Source organism: Carex rostrata, chromosome 21 (genome assembly GCF_964058835.1).
Source record: "Carex rostrata chromosome 21, lpCarRost1.2, whole genome shotgun sequence".
Classification (NCBI taxonomy): Eukaryota; Viridiplantae; Streptophyta; class Magnoliopsida; order Poales; family Cyperaceae; genus Carex; species Carex rostrata.
Window position 1 is genome coordinate 4,804,390 of NC_135938.1, and position 19,710 is coordinate 4,824,099.

At 30.1% G+C, this 19,710-nt stretch overlaps 1 protein-coding gene across 1 annotated transcript; it reads right to left on the reverse strand.

The window, feature by feature from the left end:
* Nucleotides 1-7,599: 7,599 nt before the first annotated feature.
* LOC144573495 (jasmonate-induced oxygenase 1-like) lies at nucleotides 7,600-19,336 on the reverse strand. The gene is made up of 3 exons (XM_078323275.1): nucleotides 18,677-19,336; nucleotides 17,939-18,272; nucleotides 7,600-7,980 (listed from the first exon to the last, which is right to left on the reverse strand). The coding sequence occupies exons 1-3, from the start codon at nucleotides 19,150-19,152 to the stop codon at nucleotides 7,732-7,734; spliced, it is 1,059 nt and encodes a 352-aa protein (XP_078179401.1). The 5' UTR covers nucleotides 19,153-19,336; the 3' UTR covers nucleotides 7,600-7,731.
* Nucleotides 19,337-19,710: the final 374 nt, after the last annotated feature.

Genomic DNA, 19,710 nt, shown 5'->3' on the forward strand with positions numbered 1-19,710 from the left:
CCATATTCAAAAAGACGGGTAAGGGTAAAGATTTTTTTTCGTTATCATAACGGGTACGGGTATGAAAATATTTCCACTCAACCCGTGTCGTACCCGTTGACACCCCTAACTAAAGTACCTACCCACTCTTTCATGTTGGGCCTATTACACGGTATGTTTGGATGATTTATATAAATATTGCATCAACAAAGAATCAATCTTTGATCTAATGTTATACGTAATGCTCTCCTTGTGAGAGGGTACAGGTTTGAATCCGAAATGAACAGTCATTAATTTGTGAATATTAAATAGTTGAGTGGCGTGACCTCCAATATTTACTAAGATAATATTACATTAACAGGTATTACAGTTGTACATGTATTTCCCCAATAAGACATTATTATTATTAATTGTAGTTGTAATTCATTTCTCATCAACTTGTAGACTTGGTTAATGCCGATATAAAGTTAACTGATATTTAAAAAAGAGGAGCTCAAGGGCCAAGGCCACCAACCACCATCTTCCACCTCTTCTGATATAAAGTTACCTTAGAGATGTTAGGTCTTCTCCATGAGTGGTTGGTCTCCTTTCCAATTGATTGGATTTCATTGGAGATTGGGTTTTGAGGCTAAACTCAGTTATCTATTTCAAATTGGATGGTTTATATCAACTCTAACCTTTCCTTCTCTGATTTTTTTTTTTTTTTTTTTTTTTTTTTTTTTTTTGTCATAGTCAGTTTTTTCCCAGACATGAACCAAATCACGAATAATTAGTAGAGCAACATTGCAAAAAACAACAGTTTATACTGGTACTACTAGTACTGCAGTATCAATATCATATAGCAATTAGCAAGCACGAAGCTTCCATCAATGAAAACCTTGTATGATTGTTGTTAGTTGCTACTAATATTGTTTTTTTAACCAGGACGTACGGATCTAAGACTTACTCAAAGGTCGCTAAGTCACTCCTATAATTTTAAAATTTTAATTACGTATATTGAAATTTAATTAAATTTTCTTTTGTTTAAGGTTTTTATATACATTAACCCCCTTATTATAAAATAATAAATATGCGCTTATACTAGTCTAGTGGTTAGACTTCAACTTAATGTTTGTGAGATCTTGAATTCAATTCTCACTAACCACATTTTTTTGTTAAACTTTTTACATATAATGTATTTTATAGTATAACCTTCTCTATTCAAATTTTCTAGTTCCGCCTCTATTTCTAGCATGACAGACATATTAGTACATGACCTGTTACTTACTAACATTGTGCAGGCTCAGGTATATGTTTCAAAGACCTGTTGTTGGTGTTCTTTCATTTATGGTGTAGACCCCATCCAACCAATTTACTACTTGTCGTTTGGTTAAATATATAAAACGACTAAGTTCTTAGCGCTTTTATTAATTAAGAATTATACAAATATATAATTTGATCCAAAGTATTAACTATTAAGTATACCATAATACCAACAACCTCATATTTGGCAATTTTGCAATGCTGATGCAACATGGTTCTCATCAGGTGGTTTGGCGGGACCTACACCCACCGGTCAAGTAGGTCCCCCAAAGAATCTATATTTTGTACATGAAGCCAGATGGTTACTGAAATTTTTAAATAGGTCCTCCAAAGAATCTATATTTTGTACATGATGCCAGATGGTTAAACTATCTTGAAAACCATGTTGCATCAGCATTACGACATGTCAAATGAAAGAAAAAAAGTTTAAAAATAAATAGAGTATCTTATAATTTGAATGTAATAGAAAGATCACGATAATTTTTTATTTACCTAGAAGTAACTTTTTGAATCGGGATCAATAATTCATATTGAAAGTATTTCTATTTTTTCTAGTAAAATATCAAGAAATAGTTTCATTTTTTTACAGCCGGAAAAAATCATGTCTGAAAAATGTTTCAAAGTTCTTCTAGCACATCTAAATTATTAATTGTTCTTTTAATTTTGAAAATTATTAAATAATTATATTAAATTTAGAAGTTTTGGCTGAAATTTGGTTTTCAAATAGGGTCGCCATTTCACATTGCGGCGGGATAAATCTAGAATTCTGGAGATTTTGGGGGTCTCTTTTTTTTTTGACCCAAGGGTATTAATAAAAATTTCGGGTTAAATTATTCATCAACAGATGGGTTCTATCAGTTATAATTTTCTATCAATTGTTCTAAGAAAATGATGAACAGTAGGAGACAAATGTTTCAATTTCTTTGACATTGATTGGAAGATATCTAATGGCGGCTTGTTGTTAGTATTAGGCTTCATTATCTTGGTTTGTTAATTTGCTCTCTAAAGTCAAATTTCTGATAGCGTTTTCAATACATTATTATTTAAGCACGGGAGAACAGCCACACAAGAGGATAATAATCTTCAATCCTTCATGTTTGGATGGTTGGAATGAAATTATGATTAGATTTTACCCTACAATTATTGCCTAAAAAGGAATGGCCATGGTTATCTGTTTCAAGGGGACAGTGAATCGGCCGAATTTTTTATAAATATCTAAATAAATAATTAAATTTCAAAAACTAACTAAAATTGTGCAGAATTTTGAAATCTACCAAAACCGTAAAAAAAAATTTGCGGTAATTCAGTCTAAAATAGCAAAAAAAATTTGCGGTTTCAATTTTTTTTTTTCATTTTTCAGATTTTTTTATTTAAATAGTAATATTTATAATTTATTTATTTTTTGTATTGAAATATTATAAATATTTAATATATTTCTTTGAAAATAGATGAGATACTATATAATTTGTTTTATTAGAAAAATTGCTACAAATAACCTGGATCAACATTTTTCATGCTGGATTTTTTGTGGTTGTAAGAAAAAATAATATATTTCTTTACGAGTTATTGGAAAAAAAATAAAAATACTTGGATTCTGAGTTATTGATCCTGGTTTAAAAGTCACTTCTAATGATCCTTCTAGTACATTTAATTTATAAAAAAATTGTATCTATTTTGAGAATTCTTTTTAATAACAATCATTAAATAACTTAATTTTTTTTTTGCAAAAATAGATACAACTTTTTAGAAATTAAATGTACTAGAAGGATGACAATATTTTATGTATTTACTTAGAAGTAACTTTTGAACTAGGATTAATAACTAAGAATCCAAACATTTTTATTTTTTTTCCAATAACACATAAAGAAATATATTAATTTTTCTTACAGCTGCAAAAAATCCAGCATGAAAAATGTTGATCCGAGTTATTTGTAGCAGTCTTTCTAATAAATCAAATTATATAGTATTCCATCTATTTTCAAAGAAATATATTAAATATTTCTAATATTTCAATGCAAAAAGTAAATAAATTATAAATATTTCTATTTAAATAAAAAATCTGAAAAATGAAAAAAAATTGAAACCGCAAAAAAAATTTGCGTTTTTTTTAACAACAATTTTTTTTTTGCAGTTTTAGACTGAATTACCGCAAATTTTTTTTAGGATTTGGGTAGATTTCAAAATCTGGCGCAACTTTGGCTAGTTTTTAAAATTTAATTATGTTTTTGGATATTTATAAAAAATTCGGGTGAATCGGTGATATATTAGGACCTGTTCACTGCCAAGAAGAGAATGGGAACGGAAACCGAATTGAAAAAAATTGAGATATTGAAACACTGTACGTGTGGGGAAACAAATAAACTCAGAGTGAATTTTTCTTTTCCCACGTAGATAGTGTTTCGCTGAACAGACTCTTGAGGACTAACTGATTGCATTGCTTGTATGAAATCTTTCTATCCTTTCGAAATAAATAATTCAAGCCAATTCTGCTTTTCTTACAGAGCTAATTCGTCCTAAAATTTATAAATCTTATATTCTAGAATTATTATTATTATTTTTAAATAAGAAATGTGTTGTATTGAATATTTTTATAGTAAAGTTAGAGATTAAGTCATCAAATTATTTAATATCTACAAGAGAATTTTCATCTGAATTTTAAATATACAATTATCTACACAGAGGACATTATCTTTATCACTAAATGATAGACTGATTCTCAGACATTTAACTTGATCAATATATTTTATACGAATCGAACTTGTGTCTTCTCGCAATGAACTTATGCTTCGTTATTTCAGAGTATTCTTTGAAATAACTTCAATCATTGCGGAAATATAATTTATAAATATTTTAAGTATGATATTGCCCCCCATAAAAATGCAAAATGATATATCTTAAATTACCAGTACAATAACAAACCTCTGATTCAGTTCATTTGATCACAATAAAACCCAGTGAACGAGCTGCTGCCCTCTGTAATCGAACAAATTAAACTAGTAATGGAAGTTGGATCTAATTAATTTAACTTTGGCATTCTTTAAATTTTAATAAAATCAACCTTTAAAATTTCTAACTTGTGAACATATATGCTTCTAATGTTAAAGCAGAAGACAAATAATCGCAATTTGGTTTATCAAAAATTAATTTATAGTAATCAAACTCACTTTGAATAAATATCATACAAAAAGACGATGATTGATCTTGGTCAAATGTTAATTTGCAATCTTTAGCCCCCACATAGGAAAAATAATATGTGATCGTCATTTATTGGTTAGACGCACCAATCAAGATCGATATGCTAAATCTGGACCTACTTGTTTATATTTTTTTTTAGTTTATGCTCAGCCGGACAAATCCAAATTAAATAGTTTCCTTTAAATCTAAGCGGGGATCAGTCCTCATCAAAAACCAATTTCGAAAACTTTATTTAAGGAAGTGATTTGGCTCGTATTTATATATATATATATATATATATATATGTACGTTTTCATGTTATATATACCTAATATGACAACGTTATTTGCGTGAAGTGTAAACTACGATCTAAATAATTTTTTGTCCGAACATTTTGAAGTATATGTGAAAGTAATATAGGGCCAATTTTTTGTGACATTGTAAGCGAAACTGGTTAATAAAATTTAAAGCATGTCAAGAATCGGTCTTAATTTAGTCTAGTGATAAAAGTACATGTTCTCTGATATGAAAAATCGTGAATTTGTCTTCTATTGTATTAACAGAGTTTAAAAAAAATTGAGTAGTTTGATCTCCAATTCTCTCATTCAAAAAAATATAAGTATGTTATCATTTACTAGTATCGTGCCCATGCATTGTAATGAGACATATTATAATATTGAATCAAATATAAATAGACTTTTTTATTTGACATTCACACAAAATAAGTCTAGAATTGGAGATCCAAATAAAAAAGAGGAGAAATGTAACAACAAATGAAAACAATGACTTTTTTATTTATGTTAAATCCCAATGACTTTTTTATTTGACATTCACACAATAAAAGAAACAACAAATGAAAAAAAAAGATCAAATATAACATAAATAATATTTTTTTGAAGTATCATTGGGATTTAATATCTAATTTTTTTTTCCACAAACAAGACATGTCATTAAATAATTAAGAGGAGAAATGATATGCAAAGAAACAAAAGTGAAAAATATATAATTAAATGATTCAAATAAGAATTTTCTCTACATATACATTCTTGATGAAATTTTTTGTAACTGGAAATTTATCTGCATATCATATTTTCTCTCCAAATCAGAAATATATGATTGCTTTTATCAGGACAAGATTTGTTACTCATCTATTCACAAAGATACAATAGTCCTAAACAAAATCCGGAAATATATGATTATTTTTATTTTCATTGTCGAAACTATAGAGGAAGAGGAGAAATGAAACGAATGAAATGGTGAAATAAGAAAATAATTTAATTGCAAGAATTGAAGGAAATAATTTCATTGTAAGGAGAAGTAAAGAAACCGGTCACCAGAGATTTATTCAATTTTAATGTGATATACCATATAGCAGTTTATGTGGCGAGTTTGTTTTTAATTAAATTTAGATTTCTACACATAAAATAGATGTATTTAATTAGAAGAAAATAAATTATGTGATTTGAGGGTTGATATTTAATTCAAAAATTCATCTTTCAATCTCAGCCGTATGCAGATCAGAATAACTTCGTGCATAATATAAGAATGAAGATTTATTTATTTTTAAAAGGAGCCAAAAAAATGTTGCTTAGTTACTTAATCATACGAGACCTTATGTGTCCTTCTATACTTGATCATCTACCATCTTTGTTTCCAAAATGTGGGTATAAAAGGCCACACTTTTTTTTTGAGGAAATAGAAGGCCACAAATTAAAGGATCCTGATAACAATCCTCGCAGCTCCATCTCCGCAAAAAACTCCGCACATACTGCCAAAAATAATTATGGAGGGGACCGTTCAATCATTAATACTTCGCAGAAACTGTTAGTATTTAACATGAAGCATTAAAGTATTTATCTTGAATTTTTAAAGTATTAATCCCTCTGCAATGATCTCTTTTTATGAAAGAATAAATCAATCCATTAGTTGTCCCCGCACAAAATTTCATATTTTTGAATCGTTCCTGCACAATTGGGGACCATTAAATAAACAATCCCCTCATAAATACTTGTCATTTATCTCCGCACAAATTTTTTTTTTTTTTGGATTGTCCCCGCACAACTGGGAACCATTAAATAAACAATTCCCTCACCCAATGATAAATACTTCTTAGACATAATGATAAATGTTTTATGTTACATTGATAAATACTTTATGTTACATAGATAAGTATTTCTTAGACATAATTGCAACTTTCAGTTAAACATCAATGATAAATACTTCTCAGACATAATGATAAATACTTTATGTTACATAGATAAATATTTCTCAGACATAATTGCAACTTTCAGTTAAACATCAATGATAAATACTTCTCAAACATAATGATAAATATTTTATGTTACATGGATAAATACTTTATGTAACATAGATAAATACTACTCAGATATAATTGCAACTTACAGTAAAACATCAATGATAAATACTTCTCAGACATAATGATAAAAACTTTATGTTACATGGATAAATACTTCTCAGACATAATTGCAATTTTTAGTAAAATATATGTATGTCAAAGACAACGATAAATACTTCTCATAATCAATGATAAATACTTGTCAGAAACAATGATAAATACTTTCTTAAAGTTTGTTCTTCAACTTGTTAATAAGTAATGTTTAATTAAATCAAAGTATTATTATGTTAGAGACAATGATAAATACTTCTCAGACATAATGATAAATACTTGTTAGAACAATGATAAATATTTTCTTGAATAAAAATAAACAGATAAATAATTGTTAGCGGGGATGAACGCTCATGCAACACCGACTGGAAGATTGCCTCAATCGCCCCTCTATCGCCTTCAATACACCCTGCGCTCATGCAATTCCGATTGGACGATTGCCTCTCTCGTCTCTATCGATTGCAATCCGCACTCGGCTCTGTCGCCTTTCAATCGCCTCGGATCGCCGGAAAAATCACGAGCCGTTCATGGAAACTGCGGGATGAATTAAATTTGAATTTTGAAAATGAAAATTGCGGGGATGTATTAAGGCAACCGAGATTATTTATAAGCGGGGATGGAGATGCTTTAATTCAAAAATTAGTGCGGGGATTAGAATCTCTTGTGGGGCCCACATCAGGCAGTTAAAGCAGTTAATCCTATATAGGATTTTGCGAGAAAAAAAGGGGGGACGGGTGTGAGGGGAGCAATATAATTATTTCAAATTAAATACAAGATTTTAATGGCTTAATTAAGGTTCTTGAATATTGTACAGAAGAAAAAAAAAATAATTTACATCTAAACTAAATCACACAATTTATATATACTTGTCACCGACTAGTTTTCAATGACTCCACTTGTGATTTACCGCGCGGGCCCTTTTGACGAATGTAGACTCGATACTCGTTAAATGTCATCGGTGTGTACAAGGCCGGTCGGTCGAACGTAACCAATTCACGGATCGGACTTAGTGGCAAGTCGGCTTTTGGATTGTAAAAGAATGCCATCGACAATCGCTCATCAGTTGCATTTACCATCACGCGGTGCTCTACGCTCTTGTATATCGCATTACTTAGAACCTGAAAGGAAGGAAAGAATGACTAGCTAGTAACAAACAGTTCATTATGAATTATTTTTAGCATAAAATAAATATTAATTACTAAACTAGGTGTAATTAGGGGTGGCAAGAAAGCTCGTAGCTCGTGGACCGATTGTGACTCGTATCTGACTCGCTTGCTAATAACTCGTTTGTTAGTGGACCGAGCTATTAACGAGTCAGCTTATCTCTAGCTCGATCCAAAATTAACAAGTTTGAGTTGGAGCCTAGCTCGGTCCAAGTATGAATTTGTGAAATGGTATGAATTTGTGTGAATTTAGTATGCATTAATTTATTTTGTAAACTAAGTTTGTATGAATTTGAAGATTTAGTATTTTAGTATGTATGAATTTAATTACAAACTTAATTTATGGTAGTTGACTTTATATTATATTATCTAATACATTTGAGTTTTTGGCTCACGAGCTTTCACAAATTGACTCGGCTCACTCGTTATCAAAATTAGCAAGCGAGCCATGAGACATTTTTTCAGCTCGGATCCGAATGTTGGCTCGCTCATGACTCGCTTGTTGCTAAAACAAGCGAGCCATGAGCTTGGTCTAGCTCGGACCAAGCTGGCTTGTTGCCAGTCCTAGGTGTAAAAATTATCTAATCTATAAATATTGCTTGTAACAGAGCACCTAGCTAGTGCTTTGAATTTATATTTGTTTTTACTATTTTTATATTTTATTCATGAATAAATAATGATTAAAAAAGTTTTTTTTTTAAAAAAAAGAGGGATTGAAATTTCCGATCTTTAAACTCAAATGTTTGGTGTGGCATTATAAAGCTAGAGGGCAATTTTTGGATCTTATGTAAATCTCAGCTTGACCTCTCATAGGTGAGAAGGGGTGGATCTCTGGTCGGTTTAGAAACCTACATGTATCTACAGTGCAGACCTTACAAAATTACACATGTGAAAAGGCGCCGACCAAATCTACTGTTCTTCTTTTCAACTGTTTAATACTTTTAACAATTAAAATTTAAAGATAAAATCTGTTTCTTTTCTCTTCTCTTTAAAATTTAAACGGTTGAAAATATTTGAACGAAATAAATCTCTGCTTTTCTGAAATAAGAGTCATCCGATCGAAGAGACTACACAATCAATCGATCCTACGAAGAAAAAAGTAATAGAAAAAGAAAAATAACAAACTAACTTGACGGTTTTAATTTTTACAAAATTCATAAGTACTGAAATGGCAATTCGATTCGAACTATTTTTTTTTATGACAATGTCTCCAAAATCCTCAAGATCTCCATATATAAAATACTCCGTACGACCTTTCATAAGTGTGGAGGGATGGATAACTTGCTTTGGTTGGCTTGAATTCGCATCCTCTGCATTAACTCAAAAGGAAATCTTTTGAGTTAATGTACTTCGATCATTCGATCTGTTTTAAAATTTGTGTGAATCTAATCCACATAAATATTAAAGAAACCTTTATGCTATAGATATCGACTCCGTTTAAAATTAGACGGTTGAGATTTACTCAAAAGATTTCCTTTTGAATTAATGCAGAGGATACGCATTCGGTTGGCTTAGGATTATGTACAAGACTTGTATGTTTTTTGATGTGTTCATTTGCAAACCATAATTATTATTCAAAGAAATTGAGATATTATGATACAATACATGACACAATAAGGCATGACAAAATGTGAGAAAACTATAATTTTGATTGCGAAACGCGCGGCACGTGAAAACTATTGACTTTATTCCAACATAACACGTCACGCAATTTTAAGTTATAACATATATAATTAGTCGTGAAACCACACAATACAAATGGACATCGTTAATGCTCAATGGAGGAAAAGTGACTATGAGTTGTTCAAATATCTTTATTTTGTTATATCGTTATTAACTATATATGTGTTTGTCTTCTAAACTTTAAGAGTTTAAATTTTACAATTTAAATGTCAAAATAAAATGAGTGATTTTAAAAACCTTTACATGTCTCCTTTCTTATAATCTAATAAATTAAAATTTATATTCAAATATAAAAAATAAACTATTATATATGATCTGTAATATTTTCTCTATGTATATGTAAAGGACTAAAAAAATCTGACTTTGTTTTGATTGATAATAAGTGTTTGCAAAAATATATTGATGTAAATAACTGATAATTTTTAAATGTATTGATTCATATAAAATAAGAATCGCAAAGTGATATTTTTTATTAAAATATTTTAATGTAAATGTAGAGAAGATAATATTAATCGTAATAATATTATTTTGACATATAAGTTTTTTACTTTTATTATTAGAAAAATAAAAAATAAAGACACAATAAAAATATAAAAACAAACATTTGAATCCTCCAATTCTTCAATACATTTATTATCAGCATAACTAACTCATAATTAAATATTTATTAGTGTATGACGCTACGTTAACTTTTGATGAAACACACAAAATTACCCCTGGATATCCCTATTTTTTTAAAGTAGATATATTAAGATATGGACTAAAAATATGTTTTTCTTTTTGAAAAGTTGATATATAGTTCAATATCTATTATCTCTAAAAAAAATATTTGGTGAAGAATGTGTTGAATAATGGAGTCTAGAGGATACATATTTAATGATTGTATCATTGAAAATGTATTCTTCCGTCTTCGACAAGTATTCTCTCACGTATTGGGACAGTGAGATTTACAATTTTATGGTTCATATTAATTTAATTAATCCAGTATCTATTCAGAAATAGCGCATGGGTCAGCATTATTTGTGCTTTGAGATTCGTGCATAACTTACAAGAACAGTCTGGATCCACTAATTCTAAAAGATCTTATCTGGAAAGGGAGTATGGCTAATATAACATCAGTGTCATTTCAGTCTATATAACACCAACTCCAAAACCTAGCAAATTGAGTTCAAATGGTGAATCCAAACCGTTCAAACCGATCTACTTCATTAGTTGTGCGTTTACATGTAAAATTTATAAGTTTTTGAGTTTATTTGGTATCAAGTCAAGCGGTCAAATGTTTGAGTTTTTAAGTTAATTTTAATACAAAAAATTTTCAATTTTTTTGCCACTTAATTTGATACTAAAATGTAAAATTAGTATCAATTCAAACTTTATGCTTCATCATGTGAAATCGTGACAATCGGAAAAAAAAAAATTAATCGGTATTAATTTTATAAGTCTAAAATTTGAAATGGAACAAATGCTAAAGGTCCGTCTATACATCGAAAATTGAATGTAATATTTCTCTTTTTTTAATATTACTTTATAATATTTTCTACCAATAAAAAATTCTCGTCTTAAGTGGAATTTGTGTGTCGATGTATCTTTTGTCTGTCTCTATCTATTAGGCTATGTTTCAGAAATCACTCACGCAGAGAAAGGAAACAAAAGATGAAGAAAGGAACACGACTGCGTGTTACTTCCTTTACATCCGAATCAGAGAGAACGAATTTCAAAGCTTTTGTATATTGAGTTCCTCTTATCACAATGCCATTTTTCTTCCTCTTCTCTCTAATTTTCTTGTTTCTGGAGCGAGTAAATGTCGCAGACAGCTCCAATCTGAAACGTGTATCACCTTCCCTTTCATTTTTTAATGAAAGGTTTCTCACTTTCTCTCTCCAACACATATTCCCAAAAATTTGGCTTGGCTGGAATTAAAGGTGCAACTATTCCCCACGTGTAACTTAGAACCAAATATTCCCAAATATTTACTTGGCTAGAATTAAAGGAGCAACTATTCTCCACGTGTTGTGACTCTGACAATTATAAATCACCGGTCCACATCATGTCATTGTCACCATGTGCCATTTTAGCTGTTGGTTTCCTACGGCAATGAATTATGTGTGCCAATCTATGTGAAAAAAATAAAATTATATTTTTTTTTTCTAATTGTAGATATATTGCTGGTAATTTACATAAGCATAACAAAAAGATTGTCTAAATATTCATATTATATCTAAACTATTTTTGTTTCAGCACCTCTCAAATTATTCAAACATCATCTTTTAACTAATAAAAAAATATATAATATAATTATAATTTTTAAATTTAAATAATATTTTAATATATTGGATAATTATACTATAAAAATTAGATATGACTTATGACTTAGGTATCAGAAGTCTTTTTATTGACGAGAGATGTCTTCTTCTTTGTTTTTTGTTTTATTTTTTGAAAGTTTTGCAGAAACGGTAAAGTAATGAGAGAGATTCGAACTCTCAACTTTTATATATCTAATAATTTTAGAACTTTTTTTCTAGCTAAATATGCTACCGCTCACATTCTCGCCTTTTTATTTTTTTTGTTAGTATGATGCATGGTTGCTCAAATAGCATAGTCCACACGAAGGAGAGGTATGGTTCGGATTTGGAGGATCAAAATCTTGATAAGGTTGTTGTCTAACTTATCAATTTGTCATGATGGGTATATCCAAGCCTTTCTTTATGATGTAGGAACTTCAATTGAAAAGATAACATTTCGGAGGACCTTATTTAATTAATTATATAGGCAGAGGTGGATCAATTATGATTAACATGTGACAGTGTACCTACGTAATCAATCAAGTTCAGGGCCGGGGTTGATGTATAGATCATTAGTCACCTCTATAATTTTAAATTTTTAAATGATTAATATATGACATTGTACCTCCTTAATTATATTTATTTAGAACCTTGTTTAAAATACTATTTTTTTAGTATTTTAAATAGCTACATATCATTGCACTATTGACTATAGCTATAACATACTCTTTACCTATAGTTTTTTCGTACTATAGTTATAATATATAACCGACTATTATGCTAGATAATATTTTAGTACTATAAATAATTAAATGAAAGTTGGTAGACTAGATCTCTATCTTTTTATATTAAAAAAAAAAAATCTAAGACTCCACCAATACTAAAAATTTATACTTCACAATAAAAAAAAAAAAATAATAACAAAAATAACTTTTAATCAACATGGGCTTGTTGAGGATGGAGATTAGTTGTCTAAAATATGGCTCTATTATTTTTATTATTTAGAGCCCGTAGGCATGATAATATAATATGGCTCTTAAGTTGAAATTTATTATGATTGAAGCATCCATCATTGTCTGTTGAGTCTTATTCCTAATATTACTGCGCATTTTCTCCTTTAACATCATTGTGGTATCAAATCCTTTTGGTGGTTGTTGAAGTTGAGCATCTATTAATTGATTCATTTTCCATCTTTTCATACAAGCTATAGCTACACGAGTATTCTCAAATATATTATCAAAATCTAGTTAGTCTCAAATATATTTTCAAACTCTAATTCTTTATAATCATTTTAAATTGTAAAAATGTCGGTCCATTTTGCAACCTAGGTACTTTTCAGTGGAAATGGTTGTGAATCAATCTTTAAAAAAAAAAAAAAAAAATTCTTTTGCAGTGATGAGTTGCAGATTTTCTAGGTTTGAGAAATATATAATTTGTTGATGTTTGTTTCTCGTTTCTTATTCAATATTAAAATTTTATTTAAAACTTTAGTATATATCCAGTCCTTAATATACTATACTTTTGTCACTAATGTACATACACCATCCAAAGTTGATAAGGATGCAATATATATAATGAGGAGGGATCTAATTACACCTTTTTTTGGTGACACCAAATTACACTCTCCATTTTGAAAGTTTTCAAATTTCAAACAGTCAATCCAAACCGTTCAACATAATGGATATGTTAAAATGTGCTTGCATATCAAATTTTACATTTTTTGGAATTTTTTTACTATTTATTAAGTATTTAAAAAAATCGCTATATTCAGACCATTGAATTTTTGTACCCATCTTAATAAATAGTAAAAAAATTCAGAAAAATGTAAAATTTGATCTGCAAGCACATTTTAACATATCCATCATGTTGAACGGTTTGAATCGACTGTTTGGACTTTATAAACATAGAATGTAATCTGGTATCACCAAAAAAGGGTGTAATTGAATTCCTCCTCATATATAATTTAGACACAAATAATTTATTTGACTAGTCTTTGCTTAGTAGGATGCATGAAAGTGGCCATCTACTTGGCCACTGGATATGACATGACACAAAACCATACATATCTAGACTTTTTATGACAGACTTGGACATATTGTAGTGTGAATTGCATAAATACTTTTATCACCAAAACCGCACAATACATAATTGAATTTCAAAAAGTCACATCCTATAATATATCATATAATCAAAAATAATGATCCTAACTCCCAACTATACAAAATGTTCAAAAACTTTTAATGTATCTGGCAATATTATATATGGCAGATTCGCATAGAATCAGAATTGTGCACTTACTCGCAGGTGCAGACCCAGTATGTAACAGGGGGGGCGGATTTTAGTGGAGATCTATTGGTAATGATCAATTTTGTTTTTTCTAGAAATTTTTTTGCTCCTCTCTGGATATTTGATTTGTTATTCGAGTTAAATTTAGTGTTAAAATCAAAATTTCTTAAATTATGATTGTAATTATAATTATAAGTTAAAACATCAGAAATTACAAGTCAAAGTATTGGAAAATATAAGTCAAAATATTGTTTATTTATCGAGTACATAATTAGTTAATGGATTTAAATCCGTTTAGTTATTTAAATCTGATTCGATATTTTTTTTGTCTCCTCCTAACGAAAATTCTGAATCCACCCCTACTTACTCACATGAATAAACTTTTCAAGAATATATAAAATCAGAATTATGCACTTACTCGAATGAATCAAAATTTCAAGAATATATTTCTATTTACATACTTTTTTTTAAATTATAAAAATATACTTAATATTCAAAATAATTATATATATATATATATGACCGTTAAATATATTCCGCCTCTAATATATACAAATCAAAGTACGAAAAGTATAAAATTTAATTATACAATGAAAACGGGGCTAGATGATATATCCAGGGGCTAGGCTACTATGACATTGGTGTTATTTGAAATTAAATAACACCAACTTTTAAACCCTTAGATCTGCTTTGAGATTCGTACAAAATAAAGTGCTTGAACAGTAAAAACGGATATTACGAATCTCAAGACAGATCTAAGGATTTAAAAGTTGGTGTTATTTAATTTCAAATAACACCAATGTCGTAGTAGCCTAACTCTATATCCAGAGCAGAAAGAGAAGTTTGAGGTGTTGCCTAGACAAAAGAGGAAGGTGTCGCATTCCTATTGAATGAATATAATTAGGCTCGTGCTTGATTTCCTTTAACACCTAGGCTAGCTTCTAGATCAACATGCGTTGTACTTTTAGCCTACCGACCAATTTGGCATGTCATAAATTGGCAAATGATTTGCAATGGTCCCACGTGTCTGCCACAGAAAGATTTACGACAGCTTTCTATGCTTTTTCCATCATCATTATAGATCATTTAACAGTTGTCAAATATGTCTGCGGTCTTCTTTCAAACCTCATCTTAATTTATATTTTATATTTTCAAAGTTCAAAGATCTGAATTGTTCAATGAGGAAATATCAAGTTACACCAATTTTTGATATTCTTTTTTCTTTCGCTTGGCCCAAGAGCTGGCACCCTGCCTGTATGCTAATCCTGGGTATCTTTAGTCGTACTACAATTTTTGAGTTACAACAAGTTATCATAATTATTTTCTATATTTTCAAAGTTTAAATTGTCGATCCAAACCGTTAGATGTGATATCCACAATAAAATGTGCTTCCAAATCAAATTTTACAGTTTTTGAAATTTTTTTACTATTTATTAAGATGGGTACAAAATTCAATGGTCTGAATTTGACTAGTTTTGTACCCATCTTAATAAATAGTAAAAAAATTCCAAAAAATGAAAAATTTGGTCTCCAAGCACATTTTATTGTAGAGATCACATCTAACACTTTGGATCGACGATTTGGACTTTGAAAATGTAGAAAATAGTTGTGGTAACTTGTTGTAACTCAAAAATTGTTGTAACTTGATCCCTCCTCTTGTTCAATATGATATTTATACTAAAATATTCCTAGGATGAAATTTTATGATTTTTGAAATTTTTTTACTATTTTTTAATATATGTACAAAATCACTATTTTTGACTTCTAAAAAAATAGTGATTTTCTACCCATATTAAAAAATAGTAAAAAGTTTCCAAAATTATAAAATTTCATCTCCAGCCATATTTTAGTATGGATATCATGTTGAACGATTCGGATCGGCAATGTAGGCTTTGAAAATGAAAATATAAAATATGAAGTATGATGAGGGATGAAAGGCATGAGGCATTGGAACCTCCTCATTAATTTAATAGTTCAAATAATTCTTTTGAATTTTAATTCCATCAGCACTGAGTCTTAGTGAGCTTAGTTTTAAAATCTATCAAACTTGTTTTAAATGACAAATTCAAACAGTTGAAATCGGTATATTTTATGAGTAATGAGTTTATAGACAAAATTTATAAATATTCATATTAATTTAGTATATGTCAGGCGTTCAAAAGCTGAAGAAAAATAAATGCCTTAAAATTAACATATAAAGCTTTCTTTTTTTACCGCTTGATTTTATACTAAATTAAATTTAAAATATATAAAATTTGCATATAAACGCATCATTTGTGTTAGTTTCAATGGTTTAGATTTGTCACTTGAAACCAATTCGATAGATTTTAGAATTAAGTTCACCAACTTGGTCAACATACTTATATATTTATCTAAATATATTCATATAACTTAAATTTTAATACATAATTTATCTAAATAAAAATTAAAACCCATATTTATATATGTTTTTTATTTTAGTTTCGGTCTACAGTTGTTATATATCGCAAAGATAACCCTGATGTCAATATGTTATGTCCCGTAACAATCTAGTGCTAACTATCAACCACTTAAACATCAAAGAATCTTTCAAATGAAATCGTATATGTGGTCGGGCCACACTTAATGTAAGCCTTACGATTTGCTTAGACAGATTTGTCATATCTAATTAATAGACATATATGAAAGTACAATTAAGCTAGTATATATGTACGGTAATTTGCCATGTAGCAACAAAGAATTCGTTTCTTTCTTTCTAATATATTTTTTTATTTTAATATTAGTTTGTACCTGAGATTGGGATATAGTTAATGCATGTTTGATTCTAATAAACAGATAAACAAAATTAAAGTGCATGCACTTGATTATTGTGTGAATCTTATAAAAAAAAAAGTATAAGCACGTCAAGAATTAATCTAATATTATTCTAATTTAGTTTACTTTTTTTTTTCTGAGAGTACCAAAGAATTAAGTAAGAAGAGTATATATACTAAAGTAAGAACAGAGTATATACATACACGAATCCAAAGTAAGAACAGAGTATATATACTAAAGTATATATACAAGAATGGGTATATCGTCGTGGATACTACTGTCGCTAATAGAAAAAACATTTTTATGTCGGTATACCCTCGCAAATAGTCACTTTTAATTTTACCCTCGTAGATACTGTCTCATTGTTGTAGATATATCTGGAGTTCGCTTTGGATTGTACTTGTTATGTAGTTCCCTTTTTGTTGCCTTGGAAATTATTAAAGATTACTGAAGCATTCGCCGCACAAAGGTTAGGTACATATACACTACAAATTGATAGTCTCTATATGAGACCAATCCATATATCCATATAGTGTTTCTTTATATATATAGCTTGATGCTAATTACTCTAATAGGCTTTCTTTTTCTATGCAAGCTAATTATAAAACTGAGTGCACTGGCTAGTAGACTGCTACTATACTATTTAAAATTAAAATTGGTTTAAAAATAAATAAACATTGGAATGGTTATCTTGTTGTAGACGAGGTCGTGATAAAGGTGCTGAGAGGGACAGATTGGAATGGGCAATGTTGGATAGTGATGTGAGCTTTTAGGAGATTGTTTTGAAGTTTTAAGCACATCTATGTATTGTAATTTGGTAGCTGCTACTAAAGTTTAAAAAAAAAAAAAAAAAAAAAAACATGACTAACCTGTATTTGATCGCCGACATTTATGATGAAAGCATCACGAACCGGGTCGATCGTGACCCAATCAGAACCTCTCCTGACTTGCAACCCCTTGACACTATCATCCACAAGCAGAACTGTCATGCCACCGGGGTCGGAGTGAGATGATAGGCCAAGCGTCAACTCCGGCTGGGGGCATTTTGGGTAGTAGTTCACTCTCAAGCACGCGCCAACGTCAGCCCGGCCACCAAATGAATCTTGTAAACGGGTCGGGTCTAGCCCGAGCCCAATTGACATTGCCTCCATTATTCTTTCACATAGGTTGATCAACTCTCTACTGTACTCATCGGTTGTATCTCTGTGTTAATTGTAACATCAAAAAAAGTTATGCCCTCTATTGGACTGTTTTTATTGTTTTTCTTTTGTTTTATCCCTAAATGAAATGTAGGTCTTTAAAACACATTAACTTATTTTTCATATTGTATCAATTATTGGAAGTTGAGGTGCAATATTACAGAAATAGAGGGTGGCAACGGTAAATTTCTCACAACATGTAGCCGACCTTTTTGTGGTAAAATAGTACTAATAGTGACAGAGCAAAAAAAATATGCACGTGAACAAAACAGTTAAATATTCCTGAAAAAGAAAATAATTTTTGAAGTACTCACTTTCATTTATCTATGACTTGCAAAATCTATCACAAATAGATACATTTAAAATAATCTGTGTGTTAATGGTACAAAAAAACATGAAATTAAGTACCTCAAAGCATTTGGAAGAGCTGGCCATTTCTCATGGCTCTTGAGACAAGGAGGCAAAACATGAAGGAAGTAGTAATCTCCCCAATCCAATCTAACCCCTTTCTCCACCCCTAACCGACTTCCATACCCTTCATACGTGGCCGGCGAATTCGCGTACCGTTGTTTCTCCTCCATCGGTAAATGAAAAAAGCCCCTCCAAACTTCCCGTGCACGTCGCATGAGCTCAGGTCTAACACCGTGATTCACTACTTGTAAAAAACCCCACCCTCTGCTTGCATCCGACACGGCACGGGCCATTTCTTCTCTGCTCATTGCACTTAAATCAATAACTGGAATGTTGAGGGGAGAGGAGTTAGTTTCAATACAAGGCCGGTCAGGCAGCGGTTTGATGTAACGGTTGGGTATGGTTTCGGTGCCGGATTCAGATATGGATTGGACCGGGATGACTGGCTCGGGCCAGCCACAGTTGCTATCCATTAGTTTGATGAGTTAGCTATCGATGCCGAAGAGGAAAACTGGTGGTTCGTTATGATGCTGTGGTTGATAGGCATGGGTGGTGCACTTGTTATGTACTGCAAATTAAATAAAGGCAAATTACACGTGATGTAATTGGAGCGATTCGGGTACGGTTCAAATTTATGTACGGGTAAAATTAATAGTAAAGATCCGATAATTAATAGTAAAGGAGAAGTCCTTGCAATATGTCATAGATTGAATGAGGTGGATTTTGGGTTTGATGCCATTTTCTTAATCTTAAATAGAATTAAAATAAATACATAGAACATCATGCATGGTGTATATTGGTGCTTGGGCTGTATGATTTTAATTTTATAGGTGGACAGTATATATTCGGATTGTTTATATCACATTTTAAAGTTGATTTTTTTTTTTTTTTGGGGTAACAAAATCATCTAATTAGAGGATTAATTGATCAGGCGGGTTCATATGCCCAAATATATATATGGAATGCAAATTTGGGTTGTATATATTCCGATTGTAAAAGTGGCTCCACATAGATAATTGGCTCCTAAATAA

Bases quoted from the DNA above. Each gene is read 5' to 3' on its own strand.
- LOC144573495 (XM_078323275.1), bottom strand. From the start codon at position 19,152: ATGGATAGCAACTGTGGCTGGCCCGAGCCAGTCATCCCGGTCCAATCC. The intron at 18,273-18,676 runs GTACTTAATTTC...CAATTAACACAG, and splicing joins GCTCTTCCAAATGCTTTGAG to AGATACAACCGATGAGTACA. The intron at 7,981-17,938 runs GTTAGTCATGTT...CCTTCCTTTCAG, and splicing joins ATGTCGGCGATCAAATACAG to GTTCTAAGTAATGCGATATA.